This window comes from Phocoena phocoena, chromosome 20 (genome assembly GCF_963924675.1).
Source record: "Phocoena phocoena chromosome 20, mPhoPho1.1, whole genome shotgun sequence".
Classification (NCBI taxonomy): domain Eukaryota; kingdom Metazoa; phylum Chordata; class Mammalia; order Artiodactyla; family Phocoenidae; genus Phocoena; species Phocoena phocoena.
Window position 1 is genome coordinate 40,112,126 of NC_089238.1, and position 26,344 is coordinate 40,138,469.

The following is a 26,344-nucleotide window of genomic DNA, read 5'->3' on the forward strand; positions in this document are numbered from 1 at the left end:
TTAAATTTTTAAAATTTATTTTTGGCTGCATTGGGTCTTCATTGCTGTCTGTGGGCTTTTCTCTAGTTGTGGTGAGCAGGGGCTACTCTTCGTTGCGGTGTGCGGGCTGTGTGGGCTTCTCATTGCGGTGGCTTCTCTTGTTGCGGAGCACAGGCTCTAGGCGCATGGGCTTCAGTAGTTGTGGCACACGGGCTCAGTAGTTGTCGCTCACAAGCTCTAGAGTGCAGGCTCAGTAGTTGCTCCACGGCATGTGGGATCTTCCTGGACCAGGGATCGAACCCACGTCCCCTGCATTGGCAGACGGATTCTTATACGCTGCACCACAAGGGAGGTCCATACAAGACATTTCAATGTTAAGTAACTTTGAAATAGCAAGCCAGAAATAATGAGCTCAGTTAGAAATGGATAGCTTTTATTCTCTGAGAAAACCGTTTCCTTCCTCCCTCCACTTCAGCTCCCCAAAGAACAAGACTACATTATTACAAGTGAGAAAAATGTTTATTAAGGAAACAACTTAACAGTTCTCCCTTAGCAGAACCTTACAGACTGGAGCACAAACTGAAGGCAATTACAGTTTCAATCATTAACACACTATAGGGTACTTATTCTACAACTGGAAAGTTGCTGAAGTTTGTGACATGCCACTATAAATGTAAGTATTATTAAAAATTACAAATTGTTTGGTGATTACTTTGATAACCTCTTGAGCAGCAGCTCCTGCAAGGAAAAAGGAGAAAAGCAAATCTTTGAAAAAGGTAAATTTCAAGAGTTGTATAAAAATATTCAATTCTGTACAGAAAACCTTTCCTTTCCGAAACCAAAGATGTTTAAAAGTAATCCAAAACAGACATAACTTACTGAGTCATATCAAAACAAAGGACTACAATTTTTTATAACTATGTTATTAAAGGAAATAAAAATTTTGTTATATACATTCACACCCTGGCATATTATGCCACAGTTTAAAAGAAGTATTTTTAATTATGGTGGTTTAAAAAGACTGGCAAAATATATTAAGCAAGAAAAAGTCAAAACAATAGTATGGATGACTGCACTTTTTTTAAAGGCTAAATATAGGCAGAAAGGATTCTCAAAGGATACCCTTCTGTTGCATTTGAATTTTACCCTGTGCATGTTTTATAATAAAAAGGGGGGTGTGTTTCCCTGGTGGCGCAGCGGTTGGGAGTCCGCCTGCCAATGCAGGGGATGCGGGTTCGCGCCCCGGTCTGGGAAGGTCCCACATGCCGTGGGGCGGCTGGGCCCGTGAGCCCTGGCCGCTGAGCCTGCATGTCTAGAGCCTGTGCTCCACGACGGGAGAGGCCATGGCAGTGAGAGGCCCACGTACCGAAAAAAAAAAAAAAAAAAAAGGGGGGGGGGCATGTTTCCCTGGTGGCGCAGTGGTTGAGAGTCCGCCTGCTGATGCAGGGGACACGGGTTCATGCCCCGGTCCGGGAGGATCCCGCATGCTGTGGAGTGGCTGGGCCCGTGAGCCATGGCCTCTGGGCCTGTGCGTCCAGAGCCTGTGCTCCGCAACGGGAGAGGCCACAACAGTGAGAGGCCCACGTACCGAAAAAAAAAAAAAAAAAAAGGGGGATAAAGGGGCTTCCCTGGTGGTGCAGTGGCTAAGAATCTGCCTGCCTGCCAATGCAGGGGACACGGGTTTGAGCCCTGGTCCAGGAAGATCTCACATGCCATGGAGCAACGAAGCCCGTGTGCCACGACTACTGAGCCTGCGCTCCAGAGCCCGTAAGCCACACTCCAGAAGCCCGGGTGCCTAGAGCCCGTGCTCTGCAACAGGAGAAGCCACCACAACGAGAAGCCCGCACACCACAACTAGAGAAAGCCTGCGTGCAGCAACAAAGACCCAATGCAGCCAAAAATAAATAAATAAATATTTTTAAAAAGGGAGGGTAGGGCTTCCCTGGTGGTGCAGTGGTTGAGAGTCTGCCTGCCGATGCAGGGGACACGGGTTCATGCCCTGGTCCGGGAAGATCCCACATGCCGCGGAGCGGCTGGGCCCGTAAGCCATGGCCGCTGGGCCTGCGCGTCCGGAGCCTGTGCTCCGCAACGGGAGAGGCCACAACAGTGAGAGGCCCACGTACCGCAAAAAAAAAAAAAAAAAAAGGGAGGGTAAAGGAATATGTGTAATTTGGAAAGGATCTATATTAGATACCCAGACTGCTATACTCAGTAAGAGTCTGAGTACATAGTAACAGTAACAAGTTTTAAAGTTACTATTCAAAACAAAACAACAGAAAAAAAAAACTACCAAGAAAACAATTTTTCATCTTTTATAATCTGAAGCTTCCGCTTTCACATTCACTGATTCAATAAAATTTGAGACTCTACTGTGTACCAGATACTGTCCTAGGCACTAGGGATACAGCAGGGAACAAAAAACAAAAGTTCTTATCCTCATGGATCTTACTTTTCAGTAGTGAGGGAGAGAGAATTTACAAATAAGTAAAACATCAAGTGACTAAGTGCTAAGGAGAAAAAGCAAGGAAGGGGGATATGATGCAAGAGGAGGGACTGTTTTAAATGAATCAGGGATGGCCTCACAGGGAAGATAATATTTTTAAAAAGACCTGAAAGAAATGACTTGTGCAGAATGATTATAGAATGCACATGTTATAGACCGAATGCATGTCCCCAAAAATTCATATGTTAAAGCCTTAACCCCCAATGTTACCATATTTGGCGATGGAGTTGAAGTCTTTGGGAGGTAATTAGGTAATTGAGGTCATGGGGGTGGGGCCCTCATGATGGGATTAGTATACTTATAAGAAGAGACACCAGAGAGCCTCCTCACCTTCCTGCACAAAGAAGAGGTTATGGCACACAGCAAGATTGTGACTGCCTACAAGCCACAAAGAGAGGCCTCACCAGAAACCAACTATGCTGGCCCTGACCTCAAACTTCCAGGCTCCAAGGAGTTTTATTTAAGAGATGGTATTGTTGAGTTGGGTCCTGAAGAACAGGTAGATTTTAGACATGCAGGCAACAGGGAGACTTAAGGCAAATGGGCCCAGATTGGGGTAAAGATTCAAGGAGCGGGAAATCAAAGGGCATGTCTAGCGGAAAAGCAAGTAACTTGAAAAAACCAAGGCCAGAAAGACTGGGTAAAACCAGAACACAGAATTTTTTTTTTTTTTTTTTGTGGTACGCGGGCCTCTCACTGTTGTGGCCTCTCCCGTTGCGGAGCACAGGCTCCAGACGCGCAGGCTCAGCAGCCATGGCTCACAGGCCCAGCTGCTCCACGGCATGTGGGATCTTCCCGGAACAGGGCACGAACCCGTGTCCCCTGCATCAGCAGGTGGACTCTCAACCACTGCGCCACCAGGGAAGCCCAACACAGAATGTTTTAAATGTCAAATGAAAGACTCTGGATTTATTTTCCGAGGACTACTGTAGTGTATATGTGTGTACTGCCAGGTGAGAGGGTTAAGTGAGAGACACAATCAGAGCTATGCTTTAGAAAGATTAATTACTCTTCAGGAGTTTAAAATGGACAGCAGTGGGAGAGATGGAAAGCAGGGAAACAAGTTTGGGGGGTACCAAAATAATCTAAACTCAATATTAACATGTGCTTCACTGACCTCCCTAGTTAAAACAGCTGGGAAAACAAAACTTCATAACTGTACTATATAACAACAGGTGACAGTCTTCTCATCTCTGGAACTCACCCCCTAAGAATGCAGCAATGGTGTGTGGTTCAGCAGCTCCATATCGGCAACTACAGGAAAGGATGGAGACATGAACATAGATTAGCCTTATGACAGGACAGTATTGTCTCTTGCATTCCCTAAAAAAATACTCACAATTCGTGGACATAATCATCTTTCACTATTATGGATAATCCATATTCCTGAAGGAAGCCAGTGAGACAAGACTTCAACTTGCCTATATCTTCTTCAACTTGATAGTTAGATACCCCTAAAATATATATATGCAAATTAATTTTCATTAAAATAAATATGTGACTCAAAATTATTGGCTATCTCCTTTATTTAATCCAGTTTTAGGTATTCTAGTCAAAACATTAAGGTGTAAAACTGAATTAAGAACAAAAATAATGGAAAGTATGAGACAAATATTTGCAGCTATCACAAACCTGTAACAATCAAAGAAACCATCTAAAATCTATTAAAAATTTGAGTTTGACAAATCTGCTTTGTTCAGTGCTCCTTACCCAGTATCTAGAAGAGTATCTGACACGTAGTGGTGCTCAGTAATTATTTGATAGAACTGAATGAATGAGAAAGTAATGTCCTATTTATACCCTTTATAAAACTTATAGCGTTTATTACCCATTTCCAGGAGACTAAATGACATATATAAAACTATAATAATAGGTAACACTTACAGAGCATTAATAGATGCTGGACATTGTTCTAAACACCATCTAAAATATTAATTCATTTAATCCTTACAGCAACCCTATGAAGTAGGCACTATTATTATCTTCATTTTACAGATAAGGAAACTGAGGCACAGACAGATTAAGTTATTTGCCCGAGTTATTTAGCTCATAAGTAGCAAAACTGTGATATGAGCCCAGGCAGTTCTTTTTTTTTTTTTTTTTCGGTACGTGGGCCTCTCACTGCTGTGGCCTCTCCCGTTGCGGAGCACAGGCTCCGGACACACAGGCCCAGCGGCCATGGCTCACGGGCCCAGCCGCTCTGCGGCATGTGGGATCCTCCCGGACCGGGGCATGAACCTGTGTCCCCTGCATCGGCAGGCGGACTCTCAACCACTGCGTCACCAGGGAAGCCCCCAGGCAGTTCTTAATGATGAAACTATGATGTCTCCAAAGGTAAGCTATTATTATTATTACTACTGGAAGGAAAAATGTAATTGCCATAATATCCAGGTATTACTAAAACCCTCTAGTTTATTTTATTTTTTAACCCCTCTAGTTTAAAAACTATCATTGGGACTTCCCTGGTGGCGCAGTGGTTAAGAATCCACCTGCCAATGCAGGAGACACGGGTTTGAGCCCTGGTCTGGGAAGATCCCACATGCTGCGGAGCAACTAAGCCCGTGTGCCACAACTACTGAGCCTGCGCTCTAGAGCCTGCGAGCCACAACTACTAAGCCCGCATGCCACAACTACCGAAGCCTGCACACCTAGAGCCTGTGCTCTGCAACAAGAGAAGCCACCACAACGGGAAGCCCGCACACCGCAATGAAGAGTAGCCCCCACTTGCCGCAACTAGAGAAAGCCCGTGTGCAGTAACAAAGACCCAATGCAGCCAAAAATAAAAATTAATAAAAAAAAAAACCTATCATCACTCCTTCTCAAAATAGTAGCATCTACCCTTTATTGAGTACTTAAAAAAAGCTAAGCAGTATGTTAAGTGATTTTCATACATCACGTATCTAACCCTTACAATCTAATAGAGTAGTTATTATTATCACCTTTCCATACTGAGAGAACTGAGACTTGGAGGGAAATAGTGACTCACCCAAGATCAAGAGATAATAAGTGATAGATAGAACTTGGATTTGGACCTAGGTTTAACTCCAAAGCCTATGCTCTATGTAATAGCTAATCTCCCACGATGGCTCCCCAATGAACACCTCTTCGTGCCCTTGTGTGGTCCCCCTTCTGCTCTTAATCTAATGTGACCCTGTGAAGCCAACAGAACATGACAAAAGTGATGCTGTGACTTCCAAGGCCAAGTCATAAAAAGCCTTGTACCTTCCACCTGGGTCTTTTGGAATGTTAACTCTGGGGAAGGCAGCCACTATGTAAGAAATCTAGGACTCCCATGCTAAAAGGAAGCCCCAAGTAGCCATGTGGAGACAGAGGCCTGACCAGTACCCGCCCGCTCCCCCCACAGCAGTTCCGGATATCCCAACTAAAGTGCCACACACGTGAGTGAGCATGTCTTCTTGGATGACTCCAGCCCCAGGCATCATGCAACTCCATGAGATCCCCTTCCCCCAGTGAGAACTGCCTAACCGAGCCCAGCCCATACAAAGCAATGAGACAGAAAAATCGATTGTTTTAAACTACTAAATTTGGGGATGGTTGGTTATGCAAGAGATAACCAAAAATACATTCTAAGCAAACAATACAAATAAAGCAATACATATTTGGTGTTTATTCCTTTTCCTTTTCTGGTAAGCTTGCTCATTAAGATTATAACTCAGTGGGTATACTACATCAGTTGGGGCAACAGGTTTTATGACACACCCAGAATGTGCTGCTATGCAATAATCCTGCACAATTAAAATTACAATCTTAATAAAGATATCCTGGGCAACTGAAGACCTTTGAGCATATGCCAATTCCCCAATTACTACATTAACAGATAACAAAAAATAGATACTGAGCAAAGAAACATCCTCAGAGTTCTGAGCTCAGAAATCACAGGCATACTTCTTGTGGCTTTCTCATTCCACTAAATCAAACTCAGTGTGAGTCTTAGAAGTAAACTGTACAAACTGACAGGAAAAAATTTTATCCTATATGCAATCAACCAACAGTCCCGTGTTGAATCAAACACTACTTGCAACTGGTTACACTTAAAAACCAAATGGTATTTCCTCACTGAGACGAACCAGGTGTAAATAGTTTACAGTGTGACTTCAAGCATCACTACTGCAAACACCCCAAGAATCCTTTAAGATTTCATTCTATTTAAGTATTTATTTAAGATTTTATTGGGGACTTCCCTGGTGGAGCAGTGGTTAAGAATCTGCCTGCCAATGCAGGGGTCATGGGTTCGAGCCCTGGTCCGGGGAGATCCCACATGCTGCGGAGCAACTAAGCCCATATGCCACAACTACTGAGCCATGTGCCACAACTACTGAAACTTGCATGCCTAGAGCCCGTGCTCTGCAACACAGACAAGCCACTGCAATGAGAAGCCTGCACACCGCAAGAAAAGTAGCCCCCACTCACTGCAACTAGAGAAAGCCTGCGCGCAGCAACAAAGACCCAACGCAGACAAAAATAAATTAATTAATTAAAAAAAAAAAGATTTTATTGGGAATTCCCTGGTGGTCCAGTGGTTAGGACTTGGAGCTTTCACTGCTGTGGCGTGGGTTCAATCCCTGGTCAGGGAACTAAGATCCCACAAGCCATGCTGTGCGGCCAAAAAACAAGATTTTATTGTATTTGATAATTTGATTGCTATTCTTACCTGGATATCTACCATGTTGTTTATGAAATCTATCAACAGCCCGTAACATTAAGTATAATACTATCTCATTATCTGGATTGTCCATGCTGGAAACTGAAAGGAAAAAAATTTCAGTATAATTTGTATAATTCATGACATAAAAACAAGGAAGGACTGAATTTACTATATACTCAAAAAGTTTCAGAATACAAGGCAATTCTATCATAAAATTTAAATATTTTGTGACAATAAAATAGAAAATGATAAATAACTATAAAATAAAGGGAGATACGTTACTGAGATAAAACCCAAAGGTCTTATAGACTATTAGCTATGGTCACATAACCTCTACTATGGTAGTAGTATGCTGACTTTAGCTCTTCTACATATCACACAACTTACTCAGTGACCTAAATAGGATTTTATGTATGTATATATTAAGTTTTATATTTGAAATTATGACCTCTTAGATAGGTTTATAGAATAAGATTTAGAGTATAAATATTTACATTATCCTTTATGTTATCACCATACACTCTACTATACATTCTGTTATACACAAAATATTTATATCCTTAGAATTAATTAATAACCTAGCATCAAAAGGTTATTACTGGGGCTTCCCTGGTGGTGCAGTGGTCGAGAGTCTGCCTGCCAATGCAGGGGACACGGGTTCGAGCCCTGGTCTGGGAGGATCCCACATGCCACGGAGCAACTGGGCCCGTGAGCCACAACTACTGAGCCTGCGCGTCTGGAGCCTGTGCTCCACAACAAGGGAGGCCGCGATAGTGAGAGGCCCGCGCACCACGATGAAGACTGGCCCCCCCCTCGCTGCAACTAGAGAAAGCCCTTGCACAGAAACGAAGACCCAACACAGCCAAAAATAAATACATAAATAAATTTTAAAAGGAAAAAACCTCACTTTAAAAAAAAAAAAGGTTCTTACTTACTAATTTCATCCTTGTTAACTGTATGCAAGCCATATTCTTCAGCTAAGGATCGACATCTCACCACTCGAAGAAATGCAGAATTGCTGCCTGAACACAGAAGAGACATTATGGAAGTAAATGGTTAAGATACATGACTATCCCAATTAGGAAGAGGAAATTCTGTGTATCCTCTTTACAGACATGGAAGTACGAAGAAAAGGTTCTAATAGTTAGCAGAGATGGCACCAGAACACAAGTTATCTTAAATTCATGTCCTTGGCATTACAACCAGTTCAGCACTGACTACATAGGTGATGGCACTTCTCTGAGCCTCAGTTTTCACTTGTAAAATGGAGATATATTGTTTACCTTTGAGCTGTTCTGTGGATCAAGAGTGTAACTGTGTACAGTATGTACCAAGCAGAATGCCTGATAGGGCTCAATGAATAGTAGTTTTTATCATTATTATGGACAAGCAGTACTGAAGGAGAGTGTTATACATACTGTGCTCTGAGAATATGTAAGGCTTTAAAAAAAAAAAAAAAGCAAAAAACTTTGTATTATGGAAATTTTCAAACATATTCCAATAGAGACCAGAATAATAAACTCCCAAATACCCAACACATCCAGCTTTTAATCTGGTATCATATAATCTAGTAGCACAAACACTAATGCATAAACACGGTGTAAGATCAGTAGTGGAACAAAACATTGAAACTAAGCCTAAACAAACATGTTGAAGAGTCTTAAAATGAATAATCTGGATAAATAATTTTAAGGACGGGTAACATACAAAATGTAGACTTTTGCAGCAACCAGGGGTCATAGCTACAGGGAAAAATCCTCAGATGGCATGTAAAACAGATTTTATTACTCTTAAACTAACTCTTAAATTCTCTGGGCCTACTCAGGAGTTATCGAGAAGACCCCAGGAGCCTAGCCACTCTGAAACTAGATGGCAAAATTCTTAATTCTATCACAGTCATTTAACACTGATCGAAGTTAGTATTTAAACCAATACTGTCAATGTACATGTGACTCAAGACTTCACACCCAAAGCCTTCAGATAAAACTTTCCCAAGTTATTTAAAATGAGTAAGCTGAAAATAATTGTGTTACTGATAATTTTCAATTAATTGATCTTCATGTCTTTTTAGCATTAGATAAATATGCTCTATCTCTGACCAGTCTTAGAACACCCTCTCCATTTATCATGAGAAAAAAAAACCTTACCCAATAATTACCTGTGTCAATACCACTGAGACCATGGAAAAATTTTAATTTCAACCATTTAAAATTGCTGGGAACATTTCCCATGGCACATTTTTATCAAACAAAATAAGGAAATTAAGTCAAGGTGACTTACAGAGTAATTTTAATTCTTTCTCTGAAATGGACTCTGGTGCCTGTAAAGAGATAAATGCAGATTTTGCTCCAGTATAAAAGCAGATTAACAGAGGGTGCAGCACAAAGCCCATCACTATGACAGGCCTTCTCATTAGCAGGCAAGTGAGGACACCTCTAAAGAAGCTCTGAGCCAGTGCCACACCTTCTCTCTAAGCCTTTTCTGGCTGGAGTTACATGATGCAATCAGGCCTATATGGAGCTGTACTGTCCATCAAAGGCAGTGTGCCCGGCAGCTTACCTGGCCTATAGACTGAAGCAATTTGGCAACGTGATTACCCACAGCAGCAGCATCTTTCTTTGCTTTTTCACGGTAACTGGAAAAGAACAACAAAAAGCTACTATTAACGAATATTTAAATTACCAAATTTGGGGACTTCCCTGGTGGCGCAGTGGTTAAGAATCTGCCTGCCAGTGCAGGGGACACGGGTTCGAGCCCTGGGCCGGGAAGATCCCACATGCCGCGGAGTAACTAAGCCCATGTGCCACAACTACTGAGCCTGAGCTCTAGAGCCCATGAGCCACAACTACTGAGCCCGCGTGCCACAACTACTGAAGCCCACGTGCCTAGAGCCCATGCTCCACAACAAGAGAAGCCATGGCAATGAGAAAACCGTGCACCGCAACGAAGAGTAGCCCCCACTCGGCACAACTGGAGAAAGCCCGTGCACAGCAACAAAGACCCAACGCAGCCAAATATAAATAAATAAATAAATAATTACCAAATCTAAATCTCACCATGAATCAAACAAAAAATGTCTTTCCCTTTCATGAAAAAATACTGATCTGAAAACACATCAAATGTGACAATGCCATGGAAATTCTACCAGCACCTGTTAGTGGTTGGTGATGGATTCTTGGACTGCACTAATAACCTAGGCTCCCTCAATACTAACTTAAAAACTGCCCTTCTAGAGAGATCCATGATCCATGCTTCTCTGACAGAGGACCTAACAAAATATGTTGCAAAAGAACACAATCTCCTTGAAGTCAAGTCCAAGGCAAGTTAAATACTTCAAAACTGTCCATCTACAAATTCATGTAAAACTTTTCTTTAAGTCTATTTACACTTTCACCCTCTAGAGACAATCAGTGTTAAGCTGACTACCTCTGATATGAGGTCATAATTCTTTTGTCCTCAACTGACTTTTCCCAAGTTTTAGGTAGTTGAACTTTTAGGCTAGGGCAATAAAGATGTGTTAGAGAATGAATGAGATGAAGCATACAATCTGTCTAGGCAACAGAGACCTTCTCTGTGTGTCATTATCTGGCCCCTGAAGAAACAAGGCCAGTGGCCCTGGATTCATCAGCACCATGCCCGAAGTACACAAGGGTAATATCCATTGAGACCTGTCCTTATGACAATCTACCTGGGTTCAGGCTAGTGATACCTGGATAGGTATCTATCTATAGTCATGAACTCTTTAAATTATGAAAATGACAAAAAATTCATCAAAACTGAAGACTTCAAAGTTTTAAATTACAGACAAAAGAGAGTATAGGGCCATGATTAAGAGTACAGAGGTGAGTTGCATAGATTCAAATCTTGGTTTTGCCATTTCCCAGCTGTCAGACCCTGAAAAAATTACCTCTACTATGTCTTAGTTTTCTCACCTGTAAAACTGGGACAATAATAGTATCTCTCTCATAGGGCTATTGTGAATATTAAATTAGTTAATACATAGAACAGTTGATAGCACAGAGTTAAGTGCTCAAATGTTAGGTTTTATCTTGAAATATGAAAAACAAAATCTGACCCTTCGGGGGTATGCGGGAACTCTATACTTTCTGCCCAATTTTGCTGTGAACTTAAAACTATTCTTAAAAATAAAACATGGGCTTCCCTGGTGGCGCAGTGGTTGAGAGTCTGCCTGCTGATGCAGGGGACACGGGTTCGTGCCCCGGTCCGGGAAGATCCCACATGCCGTGGAGCGGCTGGGCCCGTGAGCCATGGCCGCTGGGCCTACGCGTCCGGAGCCTATGCTCCGCAACGGGAGAGGCCACAACAGTGAGAGGCCCGTGTACCACAAAAAAATATATATATATTTTAAAAATCTGCCCCCTAAGTTTTTTAGCTTATTTTTATAAATTTAGTTTTGGCTGCATTGGGTCTTCGCTATTGCACATGGGCTTTCTCTAGCTGTGGTGAGCGGGGGCTACTCTGTCGTGGTGTGCAGGCTTCTCATTGCAGTGGCTTCTCTTGTTGTGGAGCACGGGCTCTAGGCGTGCAGGCTTCCATAGCTGTGGTTCACAGGCTCTAGAGCACAGGCTCAGTAGTTGTGGCACACGGGCTTAGTTACTCCGCGGCACGTGGACTCTTCCCGGACCAGGGATAGAACCTGTGTCCCCGCATTGGCAGGGGGATTCTTAACCACTATGCCCCTAGGGAAGTCCCTTAGATTATTTTTAAAGTGATAAGATTATAACAGGTTTCCATTTGATTTCTGATTTCTGGTAGACTGATAAAATATGTTCATCTCTTATATAAACAGATTGATTTTTCTACTACATAGTTTGAAAACAGGTGACTTACACATTTTGCAGTTTTATATATTTGCCTGAATCTGCAATCATATCGGGAATTGTGCCTCGAACAGGTAAATTTCCTTGACCCTCTTTGGCCACAAATTCCTTTAAGGCACGAGCTAAAATCCAAAATGTCGGAGTCTAGAAGAAGCAAAAAAAATTAATATTAAGTGACATCTGAATTTGACCCATAGGTTAAGGTGGCATTATTTTTACTTTTTTTGTTATTGTTACCTGTTTGGTGATATTTATGCAGTGATCATCATTAAATATATCTTCAATACTGCTTGGGATCTAACAAAGGAACAGGAAACATTTACTTATACTAAGAATTAATATAAGTTCACTTTTATTTTCACTGCCCACTTTAACTTCCACTGCAATTTTCCAAACAAGTTCAAATACAAACTTAAGACTTTTATTCAGAATCACCACCAGATGGAGATTTATTGGCGAAAGAGTGAAGGGAAGAAAGTCCCCTCCTGCCCACTGCTGTTAGCATTAAAGACTGACCTATTCTCTTACATCATAAATAAAGAAGGAGCCTAAGTAAATCTTTTTATAGTCATATTTGAAGACAGAACAAAGATAACAGACATTAATACCAAGCTAGATTTGTAGTCCTTCATGTTTTTCCATCTTGTCAAAAATCTGAAACCTTTACACCCTAATTAGTGACTGCTGAAAGAGACAACCACTCTGACAGAAATGAGGTAGTTAAATTAAGGACGTTTAATACTAGCAAGAACATCATACATCAATAAAAACTATAGAAATCTTAGGCTTTGATTCTACTGTTGTGTGGAAAAAAGAACTTTCTTACTGGTAATTCCTAACTGCTCTCTCTGCTTCCACTCCCAGTCCCCTACAGTCTTTTGACCTCACAAGAGCCAGAATAATTTTTTTAGAAATATAAATCAGGTCACTCCATTCCCCGGCTCAAAACACTTTAGTGGCCTGCAGTGCCTTTATGATCAGGCCCTTTCTGCCTCTCCAAACTTAAATCCCTCCCACCTCTTTCCCCCTTGTTTACTTCATTCCAATTACAGTGGCTTTCATACTGATCCTTGAACAAATGCCAAGCATCATCCCACTTCTGGGCCTTTGCACATGTGCTTCCTTGGCCTGAAAAGTTCTTCTTCCAGACCTCTGCATGACACTTCACTTAGGCTTCTGCTTAAACACATCTCTTTGAGAGTCTCCCTGGCCCCTCCTGATCCCAGACCTCCGCTCCATCATGCTCTACCCCTTTGTTCTACTCTTATTTTGTTCACAGCACCTGGTACGTTTGTCTGTTTGCTTAGTTCACTGTCCCCCAACCATGAGAACCTTGTTTTTTTTAATTGGGGTAAATTTTACATTCAGCCAAATCATTTTTGTTTCTTTGCGGTTTTTTCTTTTTTTTTTTTTTGTGGTACGCGGGCCTCACTGTTGTGGCCTCTCCCGTTGCGGAGCACAGGTTCCGGACACGCAGGCTCGGCAGCCATGGCTCACGGGCCCAGCCGCTCCGCGGCATGTGGGATCTTCCTGGACCCGGGCAAGAACCCATGTCCCCGGCATCGGCAGGCGGACTCTCAACCACTGAGCCACCAGGAAAGCCCCCCTCCAAGTAATTTTTAAGGTATATAATGTCATTAAGAACATCTTCCAATATATCCAAATAATTACTGTCAAAAGCAAAGCAGGGTAAGATTTAACTTTTCAGGCAACACTATTTTGGACCAGCAAAATACCACCTTCATTATATAATTCCTACCCCAAAATACTTATTATTCACAAATCATGTACTTCAAACAATTAATTTATATAAATCACTGTATCAAATTATATGCTGAAGCACTGAGATCCATTTTAACAAGGACAATACAGAATCTTATTAAAAGAATATTCAAGCTGATTATAGATATTAATTTCTAACCAACTCTACAGTTTGAGAAATTTAAAATTAAAATCAACTATTTCACGTATGAGGACTTCAGAAAACACCTTTCATTTGTGAATACCTCATCAGCTCTTAATACCTGAGTTATATTTAGTGCTGTGTTCACATTTTTAATAGCTTCTTCAAAATTCTCTTCATCTTCCGGAGCCCCATTTTCATTCTTTAGAATTCCTATTAAAATAGAAATTGATTAGCAAACAAAGCCCTTTTCTTTTCACTCTTTCTCTCCCCCCAGCATTATGGAGATAACCTTGTCAGATTCTGAAGGGAGGACTGGATACTGAACCTTAAGAAGAAATATGGCTCATCACTAGTCATTCTTTTTTTTTTTTTTTTTTTTTTCGGTACGCGGGCCACTCACTGTTGTGGCCTCTCCGGACGCGCAGGCTCAGCGGCCATGGCTCACAGGCCCAGCCGCTCCGCGGCATGTGGGATCTTCCCAGACCGGGGCACGAACCCGTGTCCCCTGCATCGGCAGGCGGACTCTCAACCATTGTGCCACCAGGGAAGCCCACTGGTCATTCTTAAAACTACACAAGGAGTGGCTCCTTAACCTCCCGAGGAAAATAAAATAAAAGCTCATGATGGGGGCTTCCCTGGTAGCGCAGTGGTTAAGAATCCGCCTGCCAATGCTGCGGACACCGGTCCAAGCCCTTGTCCAGGAAGATCCCACATGCCGCGGAGCAACTGAGCCCGTGCACCAAAACTACTGAGCCTGCACTCTAGAGCCCATGAGCCACAACTACTGAAGCCCGCGCGCCTAGAGTCCGTGCTCCACAACAAGAGAAGCCACCGCAATGAGAAGCCCATGCACCGAACCGAAGAGTAGGCCCCGCTCACCGCAAGTAAAGAAAGCCCATGTGCAGCAATGAAGACCCAGTGCAGCCAAAAATAAACAAATTAAAAAAAGAAAATCTCATGATGGCATCATCTGACAAAGGTGTTGACAGAAATTCAATAACCATTAGCTTCAAGCAATATGCTTTTCAAACTTTATACATTTAATCACATCCCATATTACCTTGTCTGATCAAATCTCTGAAGTCTTCTTTTTCTTTATACGTTTTAGGTATTCGTCCATTAGTCTAAATTGGGTTAAAAAAATTTTTAATCTAGTTGTAAAAACTCAAAATATGGAAACTGAAAGTCCAGTTTCCCCCTATCCATATGAGGTTTCATCAGCAAATCTATACCTTGGTAAAATCAGCTGACTTGATAGAAAACAGAAACTGTGGGCCACTTCTCTACATTCATTCCCCACTGCCAGTTTCAGAATGACATTTGTTCAAATTTCATTTTGTTAATAAAAATGTCAGTATCAAAAGAGAAACTGCTAGATTTAAACTAGCAGTTTAAATCAGCTGCCTTATAACCACATAAGGAAAAAAAATCAATGTCCCACCCCCTCCAATGAAGTTCTTTATAATAAACTGAAAAAATACAGTCATATATGGAATTTCTTTTTTCAAGAAAGGACATACTTCACTATACCACTGTGCTAAATATTTAGCTAGGATCACAATCCATGGAGTGTGGCTATGGTCCTAAAAATAAAAGAATCAAAGGAAATATCAGTATTAGTTAACATTAATTAGTTGACATTTATTTTTCACTATACCATATCATTTTCAACAAATTCAACAATATTTATTAAATTCAATTATTCAACAATGTTTACATCTCTCAGTATATGTGGAATAATGAACAAAGGAAAATGAACTGGGTTAACAAAAACTGCTTTACAAAGATTTTGAAGGCAGTGTCCAATTTAATTCTAATAAGGCAGGTATATACTATGATTGTCCCCATTCTACCATTAAGAAAACTGTCTCAGGGACTGCCACTCAAAAACAAAGCTCAAGTATCTTGATTTCAGATACCAATCCTAGACTAAGGAAAAGGGATCCTTTCTGTGTTTTCTGATGAACCAAATACCTGCATTTAATTAATGGGTAGTCAGGGGAAAAAAAAAATATATGTGTGTGTGTGTGTGTGTGTGTATGCCTTAAATTACATGACCTGTTATAAATATCATTATTTCTATAATGAAATATGCAGTTGCCTTGGTAATTCTCAAACACTAAAAATAAGTTTTAAGAGGAGTCAATTTCAACAAACACCATCCCAAATTCAAACTGTTTTAAAAAGGACATCTATTTGTTTAGGAAAGAGCCATGAAGAGGGCTTCTGGGATATGTTAATGTCCAATTTCTTGACCTGGGTGTTGATTACACAGATATGTTCAGTTAATGTACTTTTCTTCAATAAAAAAGTTTTTAAATTTTGGGGAAAGATAGATTTATTTAAAACAAATTAGGTACAATGTTGTCACTATGTGACCTGGATGACAGGACTACGGAGGTTTATAGTATTTCCTCACTTTGTAATTCGAAAACCTTAGGTTAAAAACAAAGTTTTAAGTATACCTATAAATGGAAGGTCACACACACTACCAACCTTTTTTTCCATATGATCCAAATCATAAGACTGAAAATGTTCTCTCAGTTCAGGAAATGGCTTATCCAGTCGTAGATCCTCTAATGCATTATCTGGATGAGATTCTATTACTGTGAAACAAACAATCCCAAAAGATAAACTTACTTCTTTAGCAATACTGCTGGCAGTACGTACATTATAGGAACTTAGGAAATCTGTATTTTTTTTTTTTTTGCGGTACGCGGGCCTCTCACTGTTGTGGCCTCTCCCGTTGCGAAGCACAGGCTCCAGACGCGCAGGCTCAGCGGCCATGGCTCCCGGGCCCAGCCGCTCTGCGGCATGTGGGATCTTCCCAGACCGGGGCACGAACCCGTGTCCCCTGCATCGGCAGGCAGACTCTCAACCACTGTGCCACCAGGGAAGCCAGGAAATCTGTAATTTTTAAATGGGCATAGGGCCTACAGGTTTTTCTCATGGTTTTGTTCATTATTGAGTTAAATTTACATATACATATATATTTGTATTTTACTAAATGCACAAATTTTAAGTGGACTATAGTTTTTTTTTTTTGGACTATAGTTTTAATAAAAGTAAAACCAAGATTCCTTTAGTGAAGAATTTTCTTATTACAATTGGAAAAGATCAAAATAGGTAAAATTTGCGTTCCGATAGCACCCAACAACCTACCCTTCCTCCGCCTGTGGTCTTCAACAGACAGCATCACCATCTACCTAGACCTCTTCCCTAGAAATGTGATGGTCTTCCCTGACTTCGAGCTTCCTTGGCCCAGTATCAGTCCCTCCCCACATCCTGATGTCACTTCATACACAGCTCTCCACATAGGGGAGCATGGGAAAGTGTAATTTCAGTGAGTGTTTAGAGCTAGGCTCCATTCTGTCACTTGCCAGCTGTGTGACCTTAGGCAAATAGCTTAATCTCTCTATGCCTCAGCATCCTTATCTGTAAAAAGCAGATAAAACAGTATCAGCCTTACAAGGATATTGGAAAGATTAAATGAAATAATCCACATAAAGGCAGGCACACAGCTAGCAATGTTAACCTTCATTACCATCTACCCCCTCTTCCCTATCCTTATAACATCTGCCCTCAGTCAGGGGATCTCTCTCTGTCTCTCTCTTTCTCTTACCTAGACCACTGAAAATCTCCTAAAAGCAACCCTTGTCTCCAATCTTTGTCCCTTCAAATCCATTCATTCTCCACCGGGTTTCAGAGTGACCGGTTTAAAACAAAATGTTTACCTCGTCACTTTCCTACTTACAACTCTTAAATGACCCAGCACCACTGCCAAAAACTTATCCTCAAAAGCCACTCCTTAGCTGCCCAGGCAGATACCACTTTTCAGTGATGCTACCAATGCCAATGACTGTCATTACACTAGCAGAGTACCTGGCTCAGAGCAATGCAGGAGTACTGAACGAAAACTTTATATGATAATTTAAGATTAAAATTTTCTAAATAAAGGGACTTGAACTGATGCAAGCCTGCCTATGGATGAGTTCAGTCTCCTATAAACACTGTTTCCTTGGAACAGTAGTTAGGTAAATGCCTTGCTTGCTGTGTGCAATTACACCTGAACTGGGGAAGCCTAATGCCTGTATGAGAATGGAATAGAATACTGGTGGGGGAAAAGGTGGCATATCCTTTCTGTGTCAGTGTAACCCACATACCTTGGCTCTTACCTGTGCCAGACATACATGCCCTATGTAGGTTAGGAGGCAAAAAAAGCTAGGTATTTGCATAGCTGCTGGGCCTCCTAATAAGATGAAGCAGCTGCACCTGTTGTATCTCCTGCTTTGTATCCTTCTATAATGCTAAGTAAAGGAAATACAAAGATTAAAGCCTACTGATTCTGACTGCCACTTTGAACGTATAACCAGAGTTGAGCTGCTACAAATTTACTCTGTGATTTAAAACTGACTTTCTAAATTGTCAAGTTCCTAAAATTATAGCTAAAGTAACCAATAGGAAGCCCCATATGTGCAACAATTTTACCTGGATGTTCTTTTATAATGATCCTCATATAACCAACTAGTCCATATGTCCTACAGATCAAAAGAGGGATTTGGGAACTCCAGAGGACATCTGCTAAACGTAGTAATGTACTGTAAAAGAAGGCACAAAAGATAAGAACATAAGCAAATGGAAACATGCCAAATGTGAAAATGCTTTAAAATAAAGCAACTTTCTTACTAAATAATAAATGCAAAGATATATCTATTGCATTTACATAAACAGCATATTTACATAAACATATGCTGAAAAGCAAGAAATTCCACAAGGTTGCAGTCTCAAAGAAAGTATACCTTTTGGACTAGAGAGATATGAAAACCTAGTCCTTTGTATTAGGGAGAATGCTACTGAAAGACATCTCCTAAACATTTCCATAATAAAGAAGAAAATATTTATAAAACCTTTGTATACAGCACCAAGCACTCCCTATAATTAATTCTAACTAGTTTTTTTTTTTCACTAAAAAAATAACCAATGTTCAATTTAACTGTTCTAAATATATTTTTTTTAACGTTTCACATCTCAGTATTTTTCTCTTCCCTATCTTTTTAGTGCTGGAGATCTATAAGCACTTCTAATTAAAGATTTCTATGGAGTTTAAGAATTTTAAGGACCCCAGACTCTGCAGAGAAAACAAAACTATGCAAATCTAATAAGAGATTAAAATAAAAACAAATTAACTTAAAAATTTACCTTTCAGGAAGCTGAGTTGCAACCACAATGGTAAACCTACAGAAAAATGAAGGATCATTGTCTAGAAGGTTTTCTGGACTCTAAATAGGACAGGGGAAAGAAAATCCAACAATTTGACAATCATATTAAAGATGACAGAAACAGTTAAGCTACTTTAGAACAAGTGAGGTAAATGCTAGACTCCAATGTTAAAATAATTCAACTCTCAACATAAATATACAAAGATTCAAAATTCTAAATTCCTAGGGCTCTGAATTAATAAAAAATTAAATTTCTGACCAGAAATAATAACGTGTATATATATACATATACATATATACCTCTTCCACAAAATTCCCAGAGACATCGTTATTTAATTCTTGTAAGAATTCCATGGCGGCTTGAGCTCGGTTCTTTTTAAAAACAAAACATTTTACTTGAATTAGAAAAAAATTTGGTTAAAATGTAACCCCTTAATTTACAGATCAGGCAAAAACACTGTAAAACAACCCAAATTCCATGCACAGATATGACAACTCTGCTTTTCATAGTGTTTAAACTGGGACTAAACCAGAGTATTACTTAAAACAGAGCTAAACCATCATTATTCAGAATTCTTAAATGCTTACATGACTTGCACTCTACTTTTCTGATTAGGCAAATGACCAGAAAACCCTGGGGAGCAGGCAGGGAGATTCTGAGTCAAGTTGAGACTTACTCTAACCTCCCACATTTACAGTCCTGCACATGAGAGGTCAGTCATTAAAGAAACAGTCATTTCTATTCAGAATACTAAACTAAGTTGACCCATATGGTTTTGTAAGATTTTTAATATGAAATACAAAACTAAGACACATTCTGACTAACTCTTGGTAAAAAAAAATCTTCTTAACCAAAATACTCCAACCTCTGAACATTAACATCACTGAATATTTAACTTTAATACAGGATAATAAAAACACGAATAGTACTTCTAAGTTCTTAAACTACCAAGCATATAAAGATTTACGAGATCAGAAAAAAAATGAGATAATTAGCTTTTTTCTCAGAGGAATAATAAGCTCTTTTAAAGTAAAGCTTTTCAAACAATCGAAACACAGTGGCATCACTGGATGTTCAAATACAACTATATTCTATAACAAACTGATTTTTTACCTTGCCAATACTGCTTCTCTGAAGGAAAAAACTAAAACAGAATAAAAACAAATTTAATGGCTTCTCTGACTAGAAAGGAAAGGTTATTTGTAATACCAGGTGCATTTCATTCATAGTTTAAAACAAACTATATTTTAATTTCAGACTGTAACAGCCTTCCTGGAGGAAGAAAGCTGGATGAAACTTGTAACCAAAGACAGGCTAATAAATCAATGTTTCCCAAAGTATGTACCACAGAACATGAATTTCACAAAATGCTCTGAGAGAAAAGGGTTCCCGGGCTTTAAAAAGTTTGGGAAACAACATATGTTATATTCTCTCTTGGAAATTCATAATATATGTAATACGCATGATGTTGAAGTCTTACACTAAAGAAATATTTAGTTTAATTTGACCCATTTCCCAAACTCATTTGACCATGGAATCCACTTGCCCATTTAACAGCTACTGACCACACTTGGGAAATGCTGCATTGAATAGTCTGCTTTTGCAGGTAACTATAACAGATTTATTCAGGGTTCCTCCCACACATACCCTTGTTGTGCCCCAAGGTCCAGATCTGAGTCTGCTGATCAGAGTCAGGGTACCCTTGGAGCACAAGCTCAGCAGCTCCACAAGAGAAAGAAACTTCATTCTTACTATACCCTGTTCTAACCAACCAAGCAAGCAAAGATAAACGGACTTTTTCTTTATAGATACCAATAAAAGGGTGTTGTGGTAGTGAAACTTGTATTACCACCCAGAAAAAAGATAACAAAGCTCAATATGAACCAAATTCTGATTTCCCTTCTATTTACTCATTGTTGTTGTTTACTGACAAATATAATGAGAGATCCCAGACTCCAAGTCCCTGAAAAGGCAAGCATGAAATCCAAATTGGGGAATGCTCTGAAAGTCTAAATATGATCATCTTTAAAGAATGATATGCAGGCCATCTTTAAAACAGCAATTTTAGGGCTTCACTGGTGGCGCAGTGGTTAAGAATCCACCTGCCAATGCAGGGGACACGGATTTGAGCCCTGGCCCGGGAAGATCCCACATGCCGCAGAGCAACTAAGCCCGTGCACCACAACTGGTGAGCCTGCGCTCTAGAGCCCGCGTGCTGCAACTAGTGAAGCCCACGCACCTAGAGCCCGTGCTGCGCAACCAGAGAAGCCACCGCAATGAGAAGCCTGCACACCGCAACAAAAAGTAATGCCTGCTCGCCACAACTAGAGAAAACCTGTGCACAGTAATGAAGACCCAACACAGACAAAAAAATAAAATAAATAAATAAATTTATAAAAATAAAACGAACAGCATTTTTACAGACAGTATAGTGTAGAAAGAGATATACCTGGACTAAGCTTAGAAGACACCACAAACAAAAGGTAGCTTTTACTATCTTATAATCCGAAAATACAATTATTGTTAATTATATACTAACATCTAGGAATCAATATAAGGACTCAGGAAGGATCCAGATTTCACAAATAAAGTAATAATGACTACCCTTTTTCATTAATAACAACAATAAAGACAGTAATGATGGGTATCTTTTACTAAAGGCCTATTTGCCAGACACTGTGCTAGCACTTTACCTATATTAACTCACTTCATCCTTGCCATGATCCTAAGCATAGGGACTATTTCCACCTGGAAGTTAAGTCACCCTGGTTGAGGAGTTGAAGCTGCGATTCAGGCCTTGCTCTCCCATGACAAGGCACTGCCTTCCCTAACATGCAGGTATTTGAAAAGAATAGAACATACTTATTTCCAGCATCTTCTCCGCTGACCTGATTTCCATCAATAATTGTAAATGAACCAATACCTGGGAGACAAAACAAGAGTCAGTCAAGAATATATATTTCCAGCTCAAAACCTTAAAGAAGTAAATTTACAACAACAAAAGTATAATACCTGGTAGTACCAAGTTTTTAAGAATTTCAGTTCCTGTAGCTGTTGCATTTATTAGGCAAACATGAGCAGATTCTAAAGCCTCTTGCCCATGATCACCCCACAACCTACAAAAGAACACACAAATTTAACGTTTTCAAAGCTTTCACGAAAATACAACTTTATTTGAATCATGATCTTTGATCTTTAAAGTGTTCTCGTATAGAATAACTGATGTGACAACCACGGCAAATATGCGAGACAGGAACAGCAGGAGGTGTTATGGGGATTTCATAGCTGACTAACCTGAGACTCAAACAGGTTGATGCCTGGCATGGTTAAAGGGGGGGTTAAATCAGAACTAAAAATTTGGTCTTCCAGCTCCTAGTCCATTACTCTTTTCAAGCCAAATAACTTACAGAACAGAAAGTCTTTGTAGTCATTAACATTAGAGAAGAACCTTAGATTTATTTATTATTATTATTCTTTTTTTTGGCCGTGTCACGCGGCATGTGGGCCATGTGGGATCTTGGTTCTCCTCCCAGGGATTGAACCTGCGCCCCCTGCAGTGGAAGTGTGGAATCTTAACCACCGGACCGCCAGGAAAGTCCTGAGAAGTACCTTAGATTTAAAACCTATTATTCTCTATTTCATTTTTCCTTAAGTTATAGGGATCCAGAATATTTAAGATCTTGACATAGGACTTATCACCATGACATCTGCAAGAGTGAGAAAAGCTTTACCAAGAAAACTGAATTATCATCTGAAAAGCCTTCACACTGACTTCAATAAGAGTGCTTTAAAATGTAATTCCCAATGAACATTCTAATAGCATGATTAATAAATGCATACATTAACAAACAGAAAGATGTAATAAGGATTAGAAATATATGTTATAACCTGAAATATATGTTATATCCTGTCACACCAGCATATCATCAACATGGCAAGGTACATGATCAAATAAGCATCATGACAGCTGATCCAACCTGGTTACCTTCGCCCAGAAAGCCTATTAACTAATGTATCTTTTCTTGTCAGTATAGGAACTAGTAGAGGGGGAGCCCAAGTCATTAGAAAAGTTTCATAGCCTGGAGGACTGATAGACTTTAAGGTGCCTTCCCTGTCACCTGATCTAAAGCAGATTCCCTCTTTTTATGTAGCCCATATGTCCTCCAGAGCATATCACAACTGTAACTGCCTCATTTGGGGTTTTTTTCTTTAATTAATTTATTTTATTTATTTATTTTTGGCTGTGCTTGGTCTTCGTGGCTGTGCCTGGGCTTTCTCTAGTTGCAGCGAGCCGGGGCTACTCTTCGTTGCAGTGCGGTGGCTTCTCTTGTTGCAGAGCATGGGCTCTAGGAGCGCAGGCTTCGGTAGTTGTGGCTCGTGGGCTCCAGAGCACAGGCTCAGTAGTTGTGGCACACGGGCTTAGTTACTCCGCAGCATGTGGGATCTTCCCAGACCAGGGATCGAACCCGTGTCCCCTGCATTGGCAGGCAGATGCTTAACCACTGCGCCACCAGGGAAGCCCTCATTTGGTGTTTTATTTGCTGAACACCCATCTCTCCATTCCACTCTAAGCTCCATAAGGGTCCAGACCACTCCCACTGTTCACCACTGGAACCCCAATGCCCGATACAGTGCTCTGCCCAGGATAAGTGATCACTGAATAACTGTCAAATGCATGGAGGAATAGCCTAGAAGAACCAGACAGACTGGAAATGTCTGTTTTTTCTGTGAAAGTAGGGCACACAGAAGACACCTGACATATTTGGTTGATGGATACCCGGGTAGTTGGAAAGTAAGCCTAAAAGAATACTGGTGCATCCCTAGGTAATATATTTCAAGAAACGGCCCAAACAAGAAATCAATCCTCTCTATTCTCTTGCTGGCCTAAGGAAAGCAGGGCCTGCTGACTGCTAGTTGGCTCAACAGCTTTGCTGCTTTGCTTGTAACCGCTTCCCTCTGACACTTCAAAGCCAATAAACAGTTCCTTAATGGACTGGACTCAGCAAAAATGCTTTTTTGTCACAGTTACTTAGTAATCTAAAATATTTTCTCAGCTCTGTCATGTATGGTTACATCTGCATTCAAAACACAAGGATCTCCAAGAATTTACAAGAGAACACAAGTTGGTTACAAGGGCTCTGCCACCTTGCTTCTTTCCCCAGAAGCTCAGGAGCAGATACTACCAGCTCTGAAAAAGCCAGAAGGACCTGAGTTTACATCCTGGTTCAAATACATGGGAAACTGGGCAGGTTACAGAACTTCTCTAAGACTCAGTTTCCCCATCTATAAAGCAGAGAGAATATCTACCTTCAAGGCTGCTCTCCGAATTGAGTGCATAAAGCCCCTAACCCAGCACTAAGCTGTAGGTACAAATGGGTTCCAGTCCTCAGGGACATACTGTAACTTCTGGCTTGGGGGCTCCAGAAAGGAAGCGGGCCAAACATTTGTGTTACTTCTGCTGCCTTAACACACAGAAGATGATCAATAAATAAGGAATGGGGAGTGTTAGGAGAAAAGGCATGGGAGAGGAAGTAGTCAAGAACCAGCCCAATGGCTTAGACCTGCAGTGTCCATTAAGGTAGCCATTAGCCACATGTGGCTAATGAATAAGGCTAGTCCAAACTGAGATGTGCTATAAGTGTAAAGTGCTGGATTTCAAGGACAGAATGGAAAAAAATGTTAAATATCTCTAATAACTTTTTATACTGATTATGCATTAAAATGGTAATACTTTGGATATATTGGGTTATATAAAGTAAACTGCATTATTAAAATTATTTTCACCTGTTTACTTTTCCTTTCTCAATGTGGCTACCAAAAAATATATATAACTACACAGGTGGTTTACATGAGACTAGCATTATATTTCTAGTGGACAGCTCCGGCTTAGAACAATACCTAAGACTCGGTGCTGCTCTCTGCGGCCGGGATGGGGTATTCCCGATCCCCTCATTCTGCAAAACGAGAAGCCTGAGCACAGCGAGGTGGAACTGGCAGCCGCCCCGGTGACCCGGCTGACGCTGGGACGGTGCACCTCGACCTGCACACAGCGTGGCGAGCGGGCGGGCGCGCCCCTCGGGGAAGGCGAGTCCCGGCCCTCGGGAAGCACCTCCGGCCCCAGGCCGGAACCCTGAGCGCCGGCTGCACGGCCCGGCCCGGCCCAGCCCGGTGGGAGGCCTGAGGGAGGCCCAACCACGCCGCCCGCCCGCTTAGCCCCGGCCCGGACGCAGAGGAACCCGCTGGCCCGCCCGACTCGGTGAGCCCTGGCTCACCTCAGCTGCCGGTCGTACTTCTGCTCCTTAAGCAGCTTTCCCGGCTGCGCCATGGCCGCGCCCGCCGCGCGGAGAGCCGCCGGGCCACTACCGAGAACGGCCACCACCTCCACGAGCGCGCAGGCGCACTAAGCCCCCTTCGCTGCAGCTGCCTCCTGCGCGCTGCCCGCAGGGGGCGCCGTCACTGCACTGCGCACGCGTCGCCTGTACGCCAGGCGTGTGCGGCCAAAGCTCAGTCTCCGGGCTGGTAATCTAGTCCTCCCCAGTGCACCAGACCCTCTAGTCCGCCAGTCCGAGAATATGTACGCAGTAGCTGTGGGGAACTCGAGCTTTGGAATCAGGTAGATTTAGATTTTAACCACTTACTGGTTGTGAGATCTGCTCTTTACCGCTCATATCCTCAGTTTGTTCCTCTGTGCAATGGGGATAAATGAGCCTCCTTCACAGAGTTCTATTAGTCTTTAATGAGATTTTGAATACACAGAACAAGACTCACAAAAAATCATGTCTGAATAATAACTTTCATTATTATGATCATTATTATTCACCCATTTCTTCCATCCTGTCATTCAACAAGCTCACACTAGGGCAGGTTTCCAATCACAAAGCTAGCTGCTCCTGGATGCAGATGCAAAGAGGAATAAGTCTGGGGCTCTGTTCTAGGGGAGTTCATCGTCCCAAGACAGGAGAGGGACAGTAAACGAGTACTCACTAGACAATGTGAAGCTGGGGAGCTGAGAGGTGGGCAGAGGAACCCCACCCACTCCCCCTCTCCAGGAATGTTTCACGTGGTGTGGGCAAAGTAGAATGTTTTAAGCAGAAGGAACAGCCGGTGTCATCCCTGGGAGGCAGAGAAGGCATGACAGGCTGAGGCACTAAACTTTGGTGTGGTGTGGAGTTAGGTGAAGGGTAGGGAGTGGTCAGGGGAAGTTTGAGGGACAGCAGGGGCCAGGTCAC

At 41.4% G+C, this 26,344-nt stretch overlaps 1 protein-coding gene across 2 annotated transcripts; it reads right to left on the reverse strand.

The window, feature by feature from the left end:
• Positions 1 to 391: 391 nt before the first annotated feature.
• NAE1 (NEDD8 activating enzyme E1 subunit 1) lies at positions 392 to 25,510 on the reverse strand. Of its 2 annotated transcripts, none has more exons than XM_065898568.1 (20): positions 25,388 to 25,510; positions 22,128 to 22,231; positions 21,978 to 22,038; positions 20,229 to 20,259; positions 19,415 to 19,486; positions 19,095 to 19,174; positions 18,384 to 18,493; positions 16,392 to 16,501; positions 15,416 to 15,478; positions 14,956 to 15,019; positions 14,014 to 14,105; positions 12,227 to 12,286; positions 12,000 to 12,133; positions 9,708 to 9,783; positions 9,429 to 9,468; positions 8,084 to 8,170; positions 7,155 to 7,247; positions 3,822 to 3,936; positions 3,687 to 3,736; positions 392 to 717 (listed from the first exon to the last, which is right to left on the reverse strand). In XM_065898568.1, the coding sequence occupies exons 1-20, from the start codon at positions 25,438 to 25,440 to the stop codon at positions 608 to 610; spliced, it is 1,605 nt and encodes a 534-aa protein (XP_065754640.1). In that variant the 5' UTR covers positions 25,441 to 25,510; the 3' UTR covers positions 392 to 607. The 2 variants fall into 2 exon arrangements, with proteins under 2 accessions (XP_065754640.1, XP_065754639.1); XM_065898567.1 differs by having other exon boundaries at positions 608 to 717; positions 21,978 to 22,040; positions 22,121 to 22,231; positions 25,388 to 25,440.
• Positions 25,511 to 26,344: the final 834 nt, after the last annotated feature.